General features: G+C 44.0%; 1 protein-coding gene across 1 annotated transcript; it reads left to right on the top strand.

Annotated features, from left to right (window-relative positions):
• Positions 1-6,488: 6,488 nt before the first annotated feature.
• On the top strand, positions 6,489-16,070 carry tcf19l (transcription factor 19 (SC1), like). The gene is made up of 5 exons (XM_071500649.1): positions 6,489-8,239; positions 10,648-10,817; positions 12,485-12,878; positions 13,181-13,688; positions 14,233-16,070. Exons 1-5 carry the CDS (start codon positions 7,969-7,971, stop codon positions 14,594-14,596), a joined length of 1,707 nt encoding a protein of 568 aa, XP_071356750.1. The 5' UTR covers positions 6,489-7,968; the 3' UTR covers positions 14,597-16,070.
• The last annotated feature ends 517 nt before the right edge of the window (positions 16,071-16,587 follow it).

Genomic DNA, 16,587 nt, shown 5'->3' with positions numbered 1-16,587 from the left:
TAAAAGCTGTCAGGCAGACACAGGTGTTTGCTGTCTGGGAAAGAAAAGCACAAATTTTAACACAGGGGAACCTTTTGAAACAAGAAAAAAAGTTGACATTGTAATTAAAATGGGTAAAAAAAAGAAAAAAAAACAAGTAGCAGCTATTGTAAATACAATATAGTGATCTGCAAAAAATAACTATTTTAGCTAGCTCCCTTCTTATTCAGGAAACTGTAGTTTGGACATTATTATGAGTGTGTAAAATGACTTGAATACCCTACTTACATGTGATTGAATTATTGATTCTGTAAGGCTCTTTTATAGGGCTGTGCTTTCGCTCATGCAGGGACTTCCTGACTTACTGGGCATATATATAAATATTAAAAGGCAACAGTAATGCTCCCAGAACTGACTGTAAATATCAGGTTGATTCAAATAAGGTCTGATAAGTAGGCGAGATGGGCTAATGACAAGGATATGGTCAAAGGATTTTCATTTAAATATAAAGCAATATTAATGATAATGGCACTGAAACATTACTAACACGCCAGGGCGGAAAGAGGAATCTGACATAGCACATATCTCAACATTGGCCACTCTTAATCACCCTTTTTTTCACTGTTGTAAATATTAAAATAAGTGATCTGCATGTGTATAGCGTGAAAAAAACGAATGTTTCTTACTGCAAGGCTTATGCAAGATTTTATACTATCAAAACGCTGCATTGATCCTTTAACCACATGTCCACAGTAGGTTAGAAACTAACACGTAAAGACTCTCCAGTCTAACTCACGTCATGTTTACATGTTCACTGCGATGCTGGGTGAGATCCTTTCATCAAAGTTTGCCTCAGCAGGGGTGTAGTATGTGTTGCGGCCTCAGGGGTGCACGTCGTCACATCAGCAGTGTTAATTTAACCAGGTGCTCTCACTTATATTTACATCCTGGCCTCTGAGTCTGGGCCAAGAAAACAGGAACTAGATAAACTCGCAGAAAACCAACACACGGTACAATGATGTCAAAATGCAAAACAGTTGCTGTATGTAGTTGGTGAGCAGCAAATCCATGGCAAGCGATCAGGGTCAAATATGAAGCTGCTGATGTTTTGAATAATCTTCTTCAGTTTTGGGGAAAGCATGCACACTTGTTTGAGCTGTAACTCCAGGAAAGTGTTACGCCTGGCTTAGCGACTGACAGCCTCTGTCAGAAGAGGAAAAATACTCCTTCAAAAATGTTTCTGTGCACGTGCTGTGTCTTGTAAGCTAGTGAGGGGTTTTGGGTTTTGTTCAGAGTTCGAAAAGTGTGTGAAGGACTTAATGCATGCAGCCGGTTAGCCTTGCTGTTGTTGGTCGCTAAGCTAATGAAGCCACAGTGTCTCATTTTCCACATGCATTATTTATTATTCCACATACACATCTTTTGTGGAGCTAGGCTAGCCTTCCTGTCTGCTTCCAGCATTTGTGCTAAGCTAAGCTAAACAAAACTAAACCTTGTTAGAAATCTTAATATTCAGCTGACGCCAACGCTGGCTGTGTTCATGTCATATTGCACAGATCATAGATACAAGAAGCTAAATGGGAAAAACTTGGTCTGTGATCTCAGACATTTCTAACAGCTGCGATACTGTGTCTCTAAACTAGTTAAAGAACAACAGTTTTATATTAAAAACCTGCAGCTAAATGGCTGCAGAGCCTCCACTGCTGGCAGTTAAATCTCAATAGAATCCCATAATAGCACTTGCAGCTCATTCAGCTAATTAAACAATGCTGGCAGTGCAGATAACCCTCTCGTAGGGATTCAAGGTTTTCTAATTCATCCTATTTTGCCAACATTGCTTGAATGCAGGATAAGGAACCAGTGTATTACCCATAATGTCTGAGTATTCCTTTAATAATGTGGGTTAAAATGATTTGCATATGGCACTGTTGTACAGCTATCAGGTTACATGAACCAACCAGTTAATTCAACAAATCCAGGCCTTTGTAAGGTCCTAGATATCAAACATGAGGAACGCACAAATAATAGTTGCACACAAAGTTGTGTGTTGGGTCTAACCTGCTCAGAAACGATGGCAACAGATTAATTTAGATGAATGAATTCAAGATTTCTGTGAAATACACTTGTATTTTAGAGGCTGGTGAGGCTGCTCGAGTACACAAAACAAACACACCAAGCTTTTGTGTGTGTATCTTGGTGTTTTGAAGTAAAGATTAACAATACATTATAAAGCCTGTTTTGTAAGGCACTTTTGAGTTTTGAATGGTGAAGGGTTATGAGCCTCCTTTGTACTTCAGCATGTGTCTGTTGGAATAATAAAGCCGCAGGTTCAGGCGATCACAGCTGACGTAAGCTTCGTGAAAGGATTTCACTTTCTGTCGTTCAACCTCGGCCCGATGTTTTCTGTTTCATTACACATCACAGCCGCTATTCACAAAGCCTCTCAGAGCAGAAGTGCTGATCCATGTGTGGACAGGGGGAGATTTAATAAAAATGTTCTTTCAGTTCTGGTAGATTCACTCTTCTGTTAATCTATTGTTCTCTGCAATTCCAAAGAATAAAATGAAAATCCATGACATTATGTCTGCCGCATCACAGTTTGCGAGCAATTGTGATCACAAGAGAAATTTGCTTTAACACAAAATAGCAGAAGAACCGTCGAGTGCAGTTTCAAACAGTGATATCAGTTAAGTTTAATTCACTCCAGTGCAAATCAGTCGCCTTTGTCCTTGATTCATATCAGATTAATAGAAAACCGCTCATCTCTGTCACTCTCAATATTTTATACAAAGAACATCTAATGACAACAATTTCAGAGCAGGTGGATAATCTTTTGGACAACAGCACTCCTACTCTGTGAATTGTGAATTACTCACACATCCACTGCACCCTGTCTGCTTGAAATGTGTTTTGTAGTCACCATGATAATACTCCCAGCACCTATGAATGTTTTTTATACAAGGGGAAAAAAAGAGAAACAGTATTCCCTAGAAATAATATAGAATTTTCATATAATCATGTGTTTACTTTGGGAGAAATATACGTCGTCCTGTGTGCATTTACAGAGAGAAAAAAAAATCACACTTCCTTTGAATGAATGAATGAACCTGCTCGAGTACATTTCATGGTCACAACTTTTTGTAGCATCACATTTAGCACCGAAAGACTATTCTTGCTACTAATGTGCTTCGTATTTGTCCTTACTCTGATATTATAGCCTATATCTGCTGTCCCAGTCTATACCTAAGAGTTAGTGTAACTGCAGCATGCTGACCTGTAGATTGCTTGTGGGACAGCAGGGGTGATGCTGATAATAATAATAATAATAATAATAATAATATGAATTGCACTTTTCTGTACAGCCGGCCTCCCGAGTCCATCCTGATCTTGTCGCCTACGTCTGGCTCTGGTTTCCCATGATCCTCCTTGATGCTAAAAACAATCCCCTGTCACTTGTCGGCTGAGAGTGATGGTTAAAGGAGAATACTGGTGTTATTTTAAAGGTTGCTCCAATCATCAAGGGTGCTTTTATTTCTTGCTGGGTTCTGCATTCAGTCTGGAAACAAGAGAGGTTGTTTTCTAACAGCAAACCAATTAAAATCCAGCATCAGTCAGACTTTGTGTTTGACTGTTGCTGGGACATCACAACTTTGTCATGAAATCAATCAAGTGCAATTTGACTTTATAATGCCACTGGTATTCTCCCTTAACTCCACCTGATATAGGCTCCCATGAAGCTGGTGTCTAAATGAAAGTTTCAAAACTGATTCTAAAGGACATTCAGTTTCATTTCATTTTGTTTTAAATGTGGAACAAACATTACACTCAAATACTGAATGCTATAATATCAACTAAATGTTATTTATTGTGTCTATAAAATCCCAAAATTAACAGCAGACACTCGTCATTGTGAACTGGTTCTGGTCTTGGGAAGCCGCAGATTCAGGATGGCTCGAGGCTAAACTAGATCCTGTTGGTTTTAGCCTATAACTCAGGCAGGAGAAGTATTGTCATTGTCAACATCACTGCTGTTACGTCTGTTAAAATGCAGATACAGATTATTTTATTTTCTCTGATCCAGTAATTGCAGTTTTATTTACATTATGATGATGGTTTCGATGGTTTCGGAGAGGTTTGGAGAACTTGTTTTGTCTTGTTGGAGGTTTATAGCTTCAGAAAGGCAGAACTGTTTGTGTGGAGTGAATCATGCAGCTGATTATTTGACTTGTATGTAAGTGAATTATAGAGTTGGTGTCTTAACATTTAGTCAAATCAAAGACAAGAAAGTGTTGGATTGTTTGTTTAATATGAATGAATTATGAAAGTGTGAAGCCTTTCAAACCTGACACACTTTTTGGGGTTTTGAGTTTCCATGTTTGTGTCCGGTTTTGCTTGTATATTGTGTGTTTATATAAAAAGAAAAGTGTTATTTGCTGTGTTTTCATGTTGGTTTAGTGGAATCCAGATCAGTGGTGACCGTCAAACTGTCACCGAGCAAACGAGCAAAGGTGCAGAGGAGGAATTATTGCCACCTGTATTTTTTTGATACTGGAAATTCTGGTCCGGTCACTGCTTTGTCTGCATGCAGGTCTCTGTTTGCACTTGTTGCTTTAATTTCCAAAGGAGTCACGTGAAGGCTTCATACCTGAGAGTTTAGATTTAACTTGATCAAGCTGAGTAATCATTGACTTTTACAATACTTCACTGTCCTGCCATGAACAAACGATTATACCCTCTTGTTTGCTTGAATAATAAATCAGTGGTCATTTCTATACTGGTACTATGTAAGACCTTTTGGCATCCTGCACAGACTTTTGTAAAGCTTCTCTCTTTTCTGTAATGAATGAATAATTCCAATTAAATGAATTTTCAACTGACAATGAATGAAAAAGTTTGTTTTTTTTGTGTGTTAATGCTTTTAATGCTTTTTTTCCATTTCATTAAAACAAACTCAAGTATTCATTTGAATTTCAGGAATGGATTAACAAGCATTTCTAAAGCTTGCCAGGAAAGACCTTTTTTTGAAGAAATATTCTGGAGACGACCTCAGTCCATTTTCCTGAGAACCCTGCTTACATCGGACACATTTCATCCACAGTTGTGTCTCTTAAACTTTAAAATGATCTAAATGTCCCCACACATGTGGTATCCACTGGAAGTTGAGATAAATAGAGATTAAAAACAGATTTGGACAGTTGATTGTTGCCCCCCCTCCCTGTAGGCAGAGCGGGTGCTGCCCATAGGACCCTGCTTACCCCCTTACATAACATTTACTTTGTATAAAGAGTGTAAGATGGCGGAGACGGGGGCAGTGAAGAGGGGGATTTCAGGAATTTTGCCTATAGGGGCTCGACTGCCGGTTGATCAGCAGAAGTACCACACGGTACAATTCACTGTACGGTTTCCCTCTCAAGATAAGAACAAGCTATAAACATTGAAACTATAAGTAAATAAATAAATAGCCTTTATAAATCTCTCACATAATTAGTTTGAAAGCCAGTCGTGGTCCAATACACAACTTATGTCCAGTAGTTAAACCTTTTTTGGCCTTTATTTGTGGTGGAGAGGTAAATATCCCTTTTAACATGATCTCAGTCTTTACTCACCACAACATTAACATCAGAAACGAATGTGATTATAAACCTGAGAATATAATTCTGAGGTGGGTCAGTCTGCGTGATTTTATTTCTGCCACTTCAAGTACATTTTGTCACTGACACCTCTACACTTTTACTTTAGTATACTTCTGAATGCAGGACTTGTATTTGTGACAGAGTATTTCTACACTGTAGTACTTTACTGGTATTTTTACTTCTGTTGCCCCCAGTTCTGCACACAGCTCTGCGGGCTCCCCGCTCCTCCTCCTCAGGCCTGTCCTCCTCCTGCTCCTCCTCCTCCTCCTCAGGCCTGTCCTCCTCCTCCTCCTGCTCCTCTTCCTCCTCCTGCTCCCAGCTCCTCCTCCTCAGGCCTGTCCTCCTCCTGCTCCTCCTCCTCAGGCCTGTCCTCTTCCTGCTCCTCCTCCTCCTCCTCAGGCCTGTCCTCCTCCTCCTCCTGCTCCTCCTCCTCCTCCTGCTCCCCGCTCCTCCTCCTCAGGCCTGTCCTCCTCCTGCTCCTCCTCCTCCTCCTCCTCCTGCTCCTCCTCCTCCTCCTGCTCCCCGCTCCTCCTCCTCAGGCCTGTCCTCCTCCTCCTGCTCCTCCTCCTCCTCCTCCTCCTCAGGCCTGTCCTCCTCCTGCTCCTCCTCCTCCTCTTCCTGCTCCTCCTCCTGCTCCTCCTCCTCCTCCTCCTCTTCCTGCTCCTCCTCCTCCTCCTGCTCCCCGCTCCTCCTCCTCAGGCCTGTCCTCCTCCTCCTGCTCCTCCTCCTCCTCCTCCTCCTCAGGCCTGTCCTCCTCCTCCTGCTCCTCCTCCTCCTCCTCCTCCTTAGGCCTGTCCTTCTCTTGCTCCTCCTCCTCCTCCTCCTCCTCCTCCTCAGGCCTGTCCTGCCCCCCTCCTGCTAAAGGCGCCCTGGCTGTCAGCCAATCGGGGCGGGACCGGATGTGACGTTGCTTCTAGCGCTAGGAAGCCCCGGGACTGGCGCGCCAAATTTCAAAGGACTTCCTCCTGGGAGGAGAGACGGCGAAGAGCTGCACCGAGGTCCGGCTAATAACGGCGAGGAGCTGCGGCCGGAAAAACACGGTTCAGCCAAAGTTGTTCGAGCCGGTTGAGGAGTCGACGGGGCCTGAGCTGCCGCGGCGGGAGAAGAGGCTCCATGAAGTCGGTCGTTGCTGTAAGTGGCGGCTGCGACTTTCATCCTGTCCGACGAGGAACTAACTCCGCTAGCTTAACCTAATCCTGCGCCTGCCTGACAAGCTAAAGCCCAGAACCAGGAAACTCTGCCGCTGTTTTTTTTTAATCTAATCTTAACATTAGTCAATATGTGTGTGGACAAATAAGAGGGTGAGACGGGGACAGACGCGGTTGAACCGGGGTCCGTGCGCCCCCGGCCCGTCACTGTGTCTTGCTTTGTGTCCCGGTCCCATGATTAGTCCGGTGCAGCTGATGCTCGGCCGGCGGTGCACACTGCAGCTCTCAGGCCTGAAGAAGTGAAGTGGGAGATTTGGTTATGCTCTGCTGTGAATATTTAGCATCTGCATGTTTAACTGGAGCGTTTTTGTGTGTTTTTATGCTCTGAAGTGTCAGATAAATTGTATTTCTAAAGCATAAAACTGACACTAAATTGAGCAATTAACCAAAAGCTGTTATTAATTTTTTTTCTTTCATGGATTTTTCTTTTGTTTTCTTCCAGATCACACAGCCCTCAGCCGTGACACCCTGTCAGGCTTCCCACCCCTGAGACCACTGATGGGATTTTAATCTCTCATACACACATTCGTGCTCAGCTGACGGCTCTTCAAACCTGAAAATATTAAAACTGAAAGTAAAAGTCGCAGCTGTCAAGTTTTTTGCAGCAGGTTTATTTCTCAAGGTTTTAATGTTTGCTGCACCTTTCGCATTAGCAGCTCACTAACACACAGGCTGTCCACATTATAGGGAGTCTTTATTCTCAGTCTGCTGTCTTATAGCCTCCACTCCGTGGGGGATTTAGTCTGTTTGAGCTGGGGCTCATAACAGAGCGTAGAAGCTCATTTCCACACCTCATCAGCTTATACAGTACTCTGTAGCCTCATTATGTATTCATGTATTCACAGTAGGACACAAGTCACCAGCTTCCCATGCTAATGCAAACACCTGTTGCTGAGAGCCGCTGCACCTCCCTGTGACCTTCACACAATATTTTCTCCTGCAGTGTGGCTTTATGTTGGTGCTCAGCTCAACGCTCTGCTCAAGCTCAGATGCCTTTAATTTAACTGCTGTCCACTAGCACAGAGTTGAATCTGGAAATGGGTTGCAGCCTCTTGTAACTCAGGGCCTGTCACAGATCAGGTGTGGCCTCTGGTTGGGGCAGGTGGGGGGGGGGGTTCAGCAGTGGCAGACAATCAAACCCTTCAGTCATGCTGTCCGGGGTGCAGCCATGCTTCCAGCTGCTTCGGATCGGTTCATCGACGGGCGACTCTGTGCGGGACCTGTACACATTCAGGCCGGCCCTGAGCCACTCCGTGTTCCGCCTGGGCCGAGCGGCGGAGCTGTGTGACGTCACGCTGGACTCGTCGTCGGTGTCCCGCATCCACGCCGAGCTGTATGCCGAGAGGGAGGCGAGCGGAGGGGACGCCGCGCCACAGGAGGAGGGCTGGAGGGTTCACATCAAGGATAGGAGCAGTCATGGTGAGAGAGGCTGAGACACACACACACACACACACACACACACACACTCACTATGACAAGATGAGACTTCAAAGGCAAACTCACACATTCACACCCCTCTACAGTCACTATGGGAGAGAGAAGGAGGCAAAACACACCTGCTTACAAGAAATATCACTACTACTGCAGGGAAACACACACACACACACACACACGCACACATGCACACAACCAGTTATTCGTGGACAGAAATACAAATGTTTCACACAGAAATGACAATGCAGCTTTAAAGTGAAGCTGGGCCCACACACAGGAATACAGAGAAGTAAAACTGTAAACAGGTGAAGAATACTTTCTCCCACGTTATTATTTTTTTTGATGTGGTGGAGATGCACAATCTCTGAAACACAAACATACTTTTCTGCTGATTTGCTGACAGAAAAACCAAAACTAACACCTGCGGCCTGGCAGCAGCTGAGACCCACACACCAACGCACACACAGCTATTAACTGTCCAAACACAGCTGCACACAAACAGACGAGGTGAAGCACAAACACCCGCTGCGAATGAAATGCACCTCTGAAATGTAAAAAACTTTTTGATGATCTCTCTCCAGGACTTTTACTGCACCCGCTTTGTCTGTGGAGTTTGGGTTTTTCCAGCCTCAGGAGAGACACATAATCCTCACAGTTTGCTCATTTGTCAAAAAAGTCACTTAAATTAATGATTAATATTAGTGACAAGGAAGTAATTAAAGAGTGAATTTGATTATTTAGAAGTTATAATGTATTTAAAGCTGCAGGTTGTGACAAAACCAACGTTAAGTTTATTAAAAAGGTTTCAGGCCTCGATGAGGCTCCAGAGCAGCCTCAGTGTTTCCTGCTCTGAACGACACTTCTGCATTTATTCAGAGATTTCTGTTCATTTATTACCAGGTTATGATCAAAATGATGATATTTGTTATTAAAATTTGAAAAAAATATTACAAATATCAGACTTTGGCAGTGTTATCTGCCTATCAGATGATTCCAAGTGGTGTCCGACCGAAGAACGACAGACGGGAGTAAATTTTTTATGTTTACCAGTGGAAACCAGTTGAACAGGCTTTACACCAACTGCATCTAAACACAAAGTAAAAGTAGAAGTGAAACAGAAAAGAAATTGGCCGACAGCTATTTTGATGAATCAGTTCTCATAAAGGTCACATAAGGGTCTAATGTTTTCTAGTTCTAGTGAATAAAGTGTGAGGATTTTCTGCTTTTCTTTGTCCTTTATGATTGTAAATGAAGTCTCTTTAGATTTCGGATGGTTGGTTGTTTCCTTGGGCTTTAGGGAATCATGGCGGACATTTTTCTAAACCTATATATATATATAAATACTTCATCGATTAATATAGAAAATAATCAGCAGGTGAATCAATAACGTGTAGTTGCAGCTGCATTGAAAGAAATGGAAAGAAAACATGATGGTTTCAGTAAAATCTTCAGAACAGCACAACAGGGACACAAGTTTAGAGATGAGGGTTTAAATATACCAAACATGCCACCAGATGCTTTCAGCTTTGTGTCTAATACACATCAAGTCTGAAATGTGGAGACACTGAATTTAACACAAAGTCTAATTCCTCAAGTGTCGAGTGTTGATCCACTTAAAGTTCACATAAGAGACGAGTCATCAAAATGTTAAACATGATGAGCTGGACACAGAGGGGGACACAGAGGGGGACACCTTTCATCTCACTACCTCAGTGTGCTAACAGTCATTAGTGAAACCTGGAGTCTGCAGGAAGTGGTTCAAGGTGAGGAAGGAGAAGATTGAGAGTGAAAGTTGGCTCTTCACTTACGGCTGATGGACTGACGGGCTCAGATTCCAAACTGTGCTCTTACGGCCTAATTTTTCAAGTAATTTCACAGTCTGTTTCACACATTTTTCATTTTCACTATTAAAATTACATTTTAGTATTCGCCGTGCATTTTTCATTCCGTGCTGTGCCGTCATGGCCCTTTGATTGCCTCATAGCCTTCCAGCTCCTCAATTCTAGGTCCATTTCACAGACTGTTTTACATTTCCCTCCAATTCTGGAAGCTGTAAACACATTGATAGTCAACAAATGACTTTATTTTGAAGCTCTGCCTGCTTGATTTATTCTTTCTTGTTTGGCAGATGTTCATGTATTTAAAAAAAAAAAAAAGTTGTTGATTATCTGGCCCCAGGTAAAATCGCTGTGAACTGTTGTTTATTTGTCTGGATCCTGTGGCTCAGAGGAGAGTTTCTCGCCGCCTGCGTGTCAGTGTGGCTGAGTCAGAGTCTGTGAACACGTTGTGAGCAGAGCACGTTCGGTGCCAATGCTTCATGGTGAAACATCCTGCAGCTGGAGTTTAGTTAAAATAAAATAAAATCTTCGCCATCTCTGCTCCCTTTTTGCCAGGCACCTGGGTCAACGAGGTCCGCCTCCAGCCCGGCGCCCAGTGGGAGCTGTCAGATGGCGACACGCTGACCTTCGGTGGCCAGTCGGCTCCTGGGAGCCCAGAATTCTACTTCCTCTTCCAGAAGGTCAAAGTTCGCCCACTGGACTTTGATGCCATCACAATCCCCAAGGTAATATTTGTTGCCTCATTCTGTGCAGCGTCATTTCACCAGTACAGGTTTCTAATGATACCTCACATACTGCTGCAGCACAGGTGGAGTCCTGGGCGATGCTGTTTCCTAACGTAATGATATCGCGGGCCCCTGCGTCTCGCTCAGGTTGTTAAGTCAAGTCAAATTTGTTTCTAGAGCACATCTGAACACAGCTTGAGCCGACCACCGTGCTGTACAATAAAGAGACAAATAAAAGCAAGTAAAACAAATGTATAAAGACGAGGAAAGCAGGTAGTTTTACTGTGTAGGACATAAAACATACGAACAAAGACAAGAAAACAACAAGCAACAAACATGACAGGGGATTAGGTTTGTGAGCAAGAAAGGCCAGTGAATGAAAATGTGTCTTTAGCCCAGATTTAAAAATGGAAATGGAGGAAGCACATCTGATATCAAAGGCTGCTGTCAGTGTCGTCTGACGAATCACAGCTCACACCTGAGGTCAGGATGATATTTGGCTTGTTTTTCCATGAATATATTAATTTATTATTATTGTCAGTATTAGTAGTATTAGATTAATATTAGGTTTAATTTGCTCTGCCATAGTTTCATGTATATAACCAATAGGCCTACTTTCAACACACACACACACACACACACACACACACACACTATGAGCAGCTGATTGTCGCTGCAGTGCTGCTTGTTGTGTGTAGGTGTGTAAACGGAGCAGAGATCAACACAGACTGAACACGTCACTTAGTTCAGTTTCTTCACGTGCTGCTTTTTTTGGGAATATATTTTATTGGCATTTTAGGATTCATCTCAAAACTTTACAGAAAACTACAATGACATGAAAGGCTCCTGTTGCGTCCAGGCCCGTGCCCTCCCACCACCACACCCAACACCTCCCTTTTAACCCTTTGGCTTCTTAATCTTAAGAAACTGTGCTGCACATGAGAAATGAAACATGATAAATAGCAAAAACAGAAAACAACAAACGCACCTGCTGCTTTTTAAGGTTGTAAATAAAGTTTTGGGCAGTTAACGAGAGATAGAGATTCTACATGCCTCCCCTCGCTGACTTTCAGTGACTGTGAATACGCGTTATTAAATGTAAATTAATGCTTTATTTGTGATTACAGATTTGTTTTAGCATCGCTATAAAACATTTGTCATCTTACTGTCATCACTCCGAGAAAAAGCGAGAGAGAGCATGGCAAGCAAAACTGGACACGCTCGCTCTTTTCTTCCCTCTCTCTCTCTCGCAGGGTAACGTATGCTCTGTAACGAGACCCCCCCATCCCTGATAGGACTAACAACTTGTTGGTTTTAATGGGATTTGTTGACAGTAATGAGAATATAGAGTAACATCATTCCTCAGCTCTGTGCAGCATCAGCCACTTTGGTTGAAGCGTCCACTAGGTGGCATGTTGGCATTCAGAGTTTTAAAGTCAAGCTAGAGAGGAGGGGGGAAACCTCTGTGGCTCATCTCACAACAGCTGTTAAACACAACAGCATTTTACCTACCGCTTTCAGCACCTTTTTAAGAATGGAATCAGGTGCTATCTTTGTATTTTAATTTACACTCTATCATCAGTGAGGTGTGGAAAATTTAAACTGCCAGACAAAAAAACATCAGCGGAGCAAGTTGTGATTATATATTTATATTTATTGTTTCCTAGGCGGGAACCTTTTCCTCTGACTTACAGAATCGGATCAGGACTAACCTGGACCGCAAGGTGGCGGCCAACCTGGACCTGTCCAAGCTGTCCATCAACCGGGCCACCGTCATCCTCAACTCCATCGGCAGCCTCAGTAAGATGAAGGGCAGCGCCTGGACCTTTAAGAGGAGCTTCAGCCACGAGGGAACAGTCTCAGACCCCGGCTCCTCCTCCTCGCCTCCTCTCACCGTGGGCTTCTCCTCTCTGCTCCCACCCTCCACCCCGCCATCATTCTCTTCTGCAGCGTCGGCACCCTCAACAAAGTCCCTCCCACCGACCTCCAGGAGCAGGAGGAAGTCGGCTCACACAGTGCTCCTCGAGGACGACAGCTCAGACGAGCCCAGAAGTCGAGGAGGTGAGGTTCAGCAAAAGTGCTTCAAAATACCTCTGCAAGCAAAATACTTTTCTTTATTCTTTTTTTTTAATCACACTGAGAAAATTAATGCAAAAACATTTTATTTATTTCAGTTTTCAGCAAAATGTAATGAAGTGAAAACGGCAGAAAAAGAGCAAAATGGAAATGTCAGAGGTGTAGCTGGCTGCTCAGCAGTTCTGATAAACAAGACAAATGCAGGCTTCAAAAAATAAGCTGGAAAACAGTCATTTCACTGGAGTCTGGATGTGGTCACTGCTCCTGTTACAAAGTTCTCATTTCAGTTCTTGCAGGAGTTGCAGAGGACGGACAGAGAGCAAGAGGGAAGAAGAGGCGGCGGCTCTACAAGTCTGAGTCAGAGAGTTTCAGTTCTCCTCCTCCCCTGCCACTGCAGCCCAAGAGCCACAATGATGTCAGGCGGCCGCTGGAGGCCAAGCCCTTCCCCGTCGGCATCAGGACCATTGGCAGCTTCCACGGTGCCATGACGAACAGCAGACTCAACCACCACCTCCTCCAGGCGTCGTTCACAAACTCCTCCGTTCACAAACAAGAGGTGGAGACGATGCACCGGATCAAGACGGTGGTGCAGGGAAACATCGCTGCTTTCCGCCAGCAGAAACCTGCCCATAGTTCTCAGACGGCGCAGAGGGGCCGGCGGAGGGCCCACAGCTCTCCGGTCTTCTCCCCTCTGGTGGTGGGAGGAGAGAACTACAGCCTGGCCTCGCCTTCGGTGAGGATCCGCACAGAGGAGAGAGGAAGGGTCCAGTTCAACAGATTTCACCATCAAACCAGGTCAGATGTCTAGGGAGGTTGCAGAAAGCCCCCCCCCACATTTATTTGTAGAATACTTATGTGACTATTGCATGCATCTCTAAAATCATCTTTATGGGTCATGTTTTATACTCTTTCTCCCACTGGGAGCCACGAAAGTAAAAAAAAAAAACAAAAACGTTGGCTTTAAGGTTTTAGAAGGTTTTAGTTTTGGTGAAATCTCAGATCGATGCAACAGACAGATGTAGATTATCTGATAAGATTTTTGCACATATCCTTGGAAGTTATAAATAATTGAACTGAGAGCTGATATAACAAGGAATGTAACAGATACAGACACTGAGTCCAATTCTTAATTTTAATTCCCTAAAAAAGAACAAAATGTTTTATAGGAACATTGAAGGTTTATGTGTTTGATATTTGTTGCTCTCTGGCAGGTTTTTTTTAACATACGCTTGTTAAATCATGAATAAAATATATTTTCCCTCCCTTTTCTTCACTTGCTTTTGCTGCTACTTCCTCCTACTCCTCTTGTTCATTATTTTCTTCTTCTCTCTTCTTTCAGTAAGCGGCGAGGCCGCCCCAGGAAACACCCACTCCCCCCCCGGCCGTCCCTGCCCTCTCCATCCTCCTCATCTTCTTCTTCCACCTCCTCGGCCTCCTCCTCCTCCTCTGGCTCCTCCTCTTCCTCCTCTGATGACGAGGATGATGACGAAGAAGACATAGAGGAGGAGGAGGAGGAGGAGGAGGTGGCGGTCGGGGCGGTGGAGCCGTGTGCGGCGCCGCGTTGCCGGCTCCCCCAGCAGGACACGGTGCAGTGGATCCAGTGCGACGTGTGCGACGCCTGGTACCACATAGACTGTCTGCACGTCGACCGCAAGAAGCTCCTGATGGACCCGAACGCTGACTTCCACTGCGGCTGCCGCTGAGAGAAACTGTTTGAACGGAGAAAAATGCTCCAGTCTGGACTTTAAAGTTCCCCTTAAATCTTTATTTCCTTCAGACTGGAAATTAGCAGTCTCTTCACTGAAGACAAGATACAACTCTTACTAACGGCCTGACCTGCTCTTGTAGAGCTTTTATTTCCCCTCAACAGCAGCTGGCGGGGGGCGGGAAAAGAGTTCCTTTAATATGATGTTCCCAAGTTTGAGTATTTGTGCCCTAACAGCCACCACTGCTTCACAAACCTCTTGTTGACTCAGTTTCAGGGCTCAGGATTTGGTAGAACTGCGATGAAATGTCTCAGGTCAGATTTCATTATGGCTGCGAGTGCCTGGAGAGGTGCGATCAGGGCGGGAAAGCATGATGAAATGTTTCTGAGTACACTCCCACCGTGGCTGATGTCGACCAGGGGGCAGGCAGCGTTCAGGAAGATTAATGAAATGTTTGAGATCAGGCTGCCACAGTAGCAGCCTCTACAAGCCGATTAAACTTTCCAGATGCCTCAGTGCGGCCAGCTTCATTATTTTACCAAACTGCTCAGTTTTTTCAGGGCAGAATAGGACCTCCCAACACCCCCGCCCCCAAAAGAAAACAGTGCTGCGATGGTGGTTTCCACCTCAGCGAGAATAAAACTCAATGAAATGTTTCAGTGCAGCTTTCCTGGGTGGCAGCAGCTGTCTAAGAGTGGGCGTGTGATGTTTAAAGATTAATTAAACGGCAGGAAATGTGTCAGCAGACTTCTGTTGTTGCTGCTGATGAGGGGAGCTCTTGGGACAATAATCAAATGTTTGAAGGCACTCCTGCAGCAGAAGCAGCTGCTGGATTTTTTTGGGGGGTGGGGGGTGTGTTGTTGTAAGATGTGTGAGTGAAGGCTGCAGCTGGTTTGGGAGCACTCATTACCAGTGACACGTCGTGAAATATCTTTTACTGATGTAACAGGATAAACAGATTCATCCTCTCTGTGTGGTGGGTTGAGTCTTTACGTCACAGATGCCTTTAACGTCGCCTCGCACTACTGAACTCTTGGGCCAGTGGATGTCTGTCCTGGGTGAAATGGGCTGTACCTGACTGACTGAGCTGTCGATGCACAAATTCTTTGCTCAGATGCAGCTTGAGTAGAAGAAAATCAAAAGTGCGAAACTCCAAATTCTTCTCTTAAGCACCTTTCTTTTATTTAATTCTAAAATTCTTCTTGGGTTGGCTCACCAGGACAAAAACTCTTCGTGTTGCTAAAATTGCGTTTTTGAGCAGTTTACTGTCTGTGCCACGTTTATAATCTCAGTAATAGTTCTGACTTGGAGCGATTCAGATAATGACGGTGTCAAAGCTGGTGTAGTGTAGAAAGGTGACTTACCAATTTCTGCTTTGATCACACCACAATGGCAGACTGGCGTTTTTTTTTTTGGAGTGATAGGAAAGTGTGAGTAAAAGTTGAAAACCTGATTCTTGAGCAATAAAATAGATCTAAAAAAAATTCTTTAAAGATGTATATTTTTTAATTTCTTAATGACTGATATACACTGCAGCTTTGCAGAATCAGACTAATAACTGCTCCCAGCACAGTCAAATCAGATTTCCCACATCTTTGGCCTCACTAAGGCCTCTCAGCAGGATGGTCAGCTGTGCCAACTAGATGATCAGCGAATCAGCTGCAAAGACTGTGTTAGAAAGTTGAGGAGAAACCTCAGAAAACGGGTTTGGGGCCATTTCATTCTCACTTCATTGGATTAACTTTACACGTGTTTAAAGGTCCCATATTTTACACTTTTCAGTGTTTTATTTGAAGTGTTGATTAGAACCAAAAACCATCTCAGTGTAGTTTTACATCTCCTCTCTCAGGCTTCTCTCTGGAGCTCTAGTAACAACAGGTCAGTGAGCCAGCCAATCAGAAGAGAGGCCAATCAGAAGAGAAAATATAGCAGATTTCAGGTAAACACTTGGAGAAACGAAATCCTGCAAGGCTTGATGGTGGGTCCAG

Source organism: Trachinotus anak, unplaced genomic scaffold (assembly GCF_046630095.1).
Source record: "Trachinotus anak isolate AG129_WGS33_773 ecotype Australia unplaced genomic scaffold, CSIRO_AGI_Tana_v1 ptg000016l, whole genome shotgun sequence".
In the NCBI taxonomy this organism is placed as follows: domain Eukaryota; kingdom Metazoa; phylum Chordata; class Actinopteri; order Carangiformes; family Carangidae; genus Trachinotus; species Trachinotus anak.
The sequence above is the reverse complement of the archived record's forward strand: the minus strand, read 5'-3'. Positions and strand labels throughout refer to the sequence as shown.

Excerpts from the sequence above, each read along its gene's own strand:
- tcf19l (XM_071500649.1), top strand. The coding sequence starts at position 7,969 with ATGCTGTCCGGGGTGCAGCCATGCTTCCAGCTGCTTCGGATCGGTTCA. Across the intron at positions 10,818-12,484 it reads ATGCCATCACAATCCCCAAG|GCGGGAACCTTTTCCTCTGA; the intron begins GTAATATTTGTT and ends ATTGTTTCCTAG. Across the intron at positions 13,689-14,232 it reads AGATTTCACCATCAAACCAG|TAAGCGGCGAGGCCGCCCCA; the intron begins GTCAGATGTCTA and ends CTCTTCTTTCAG.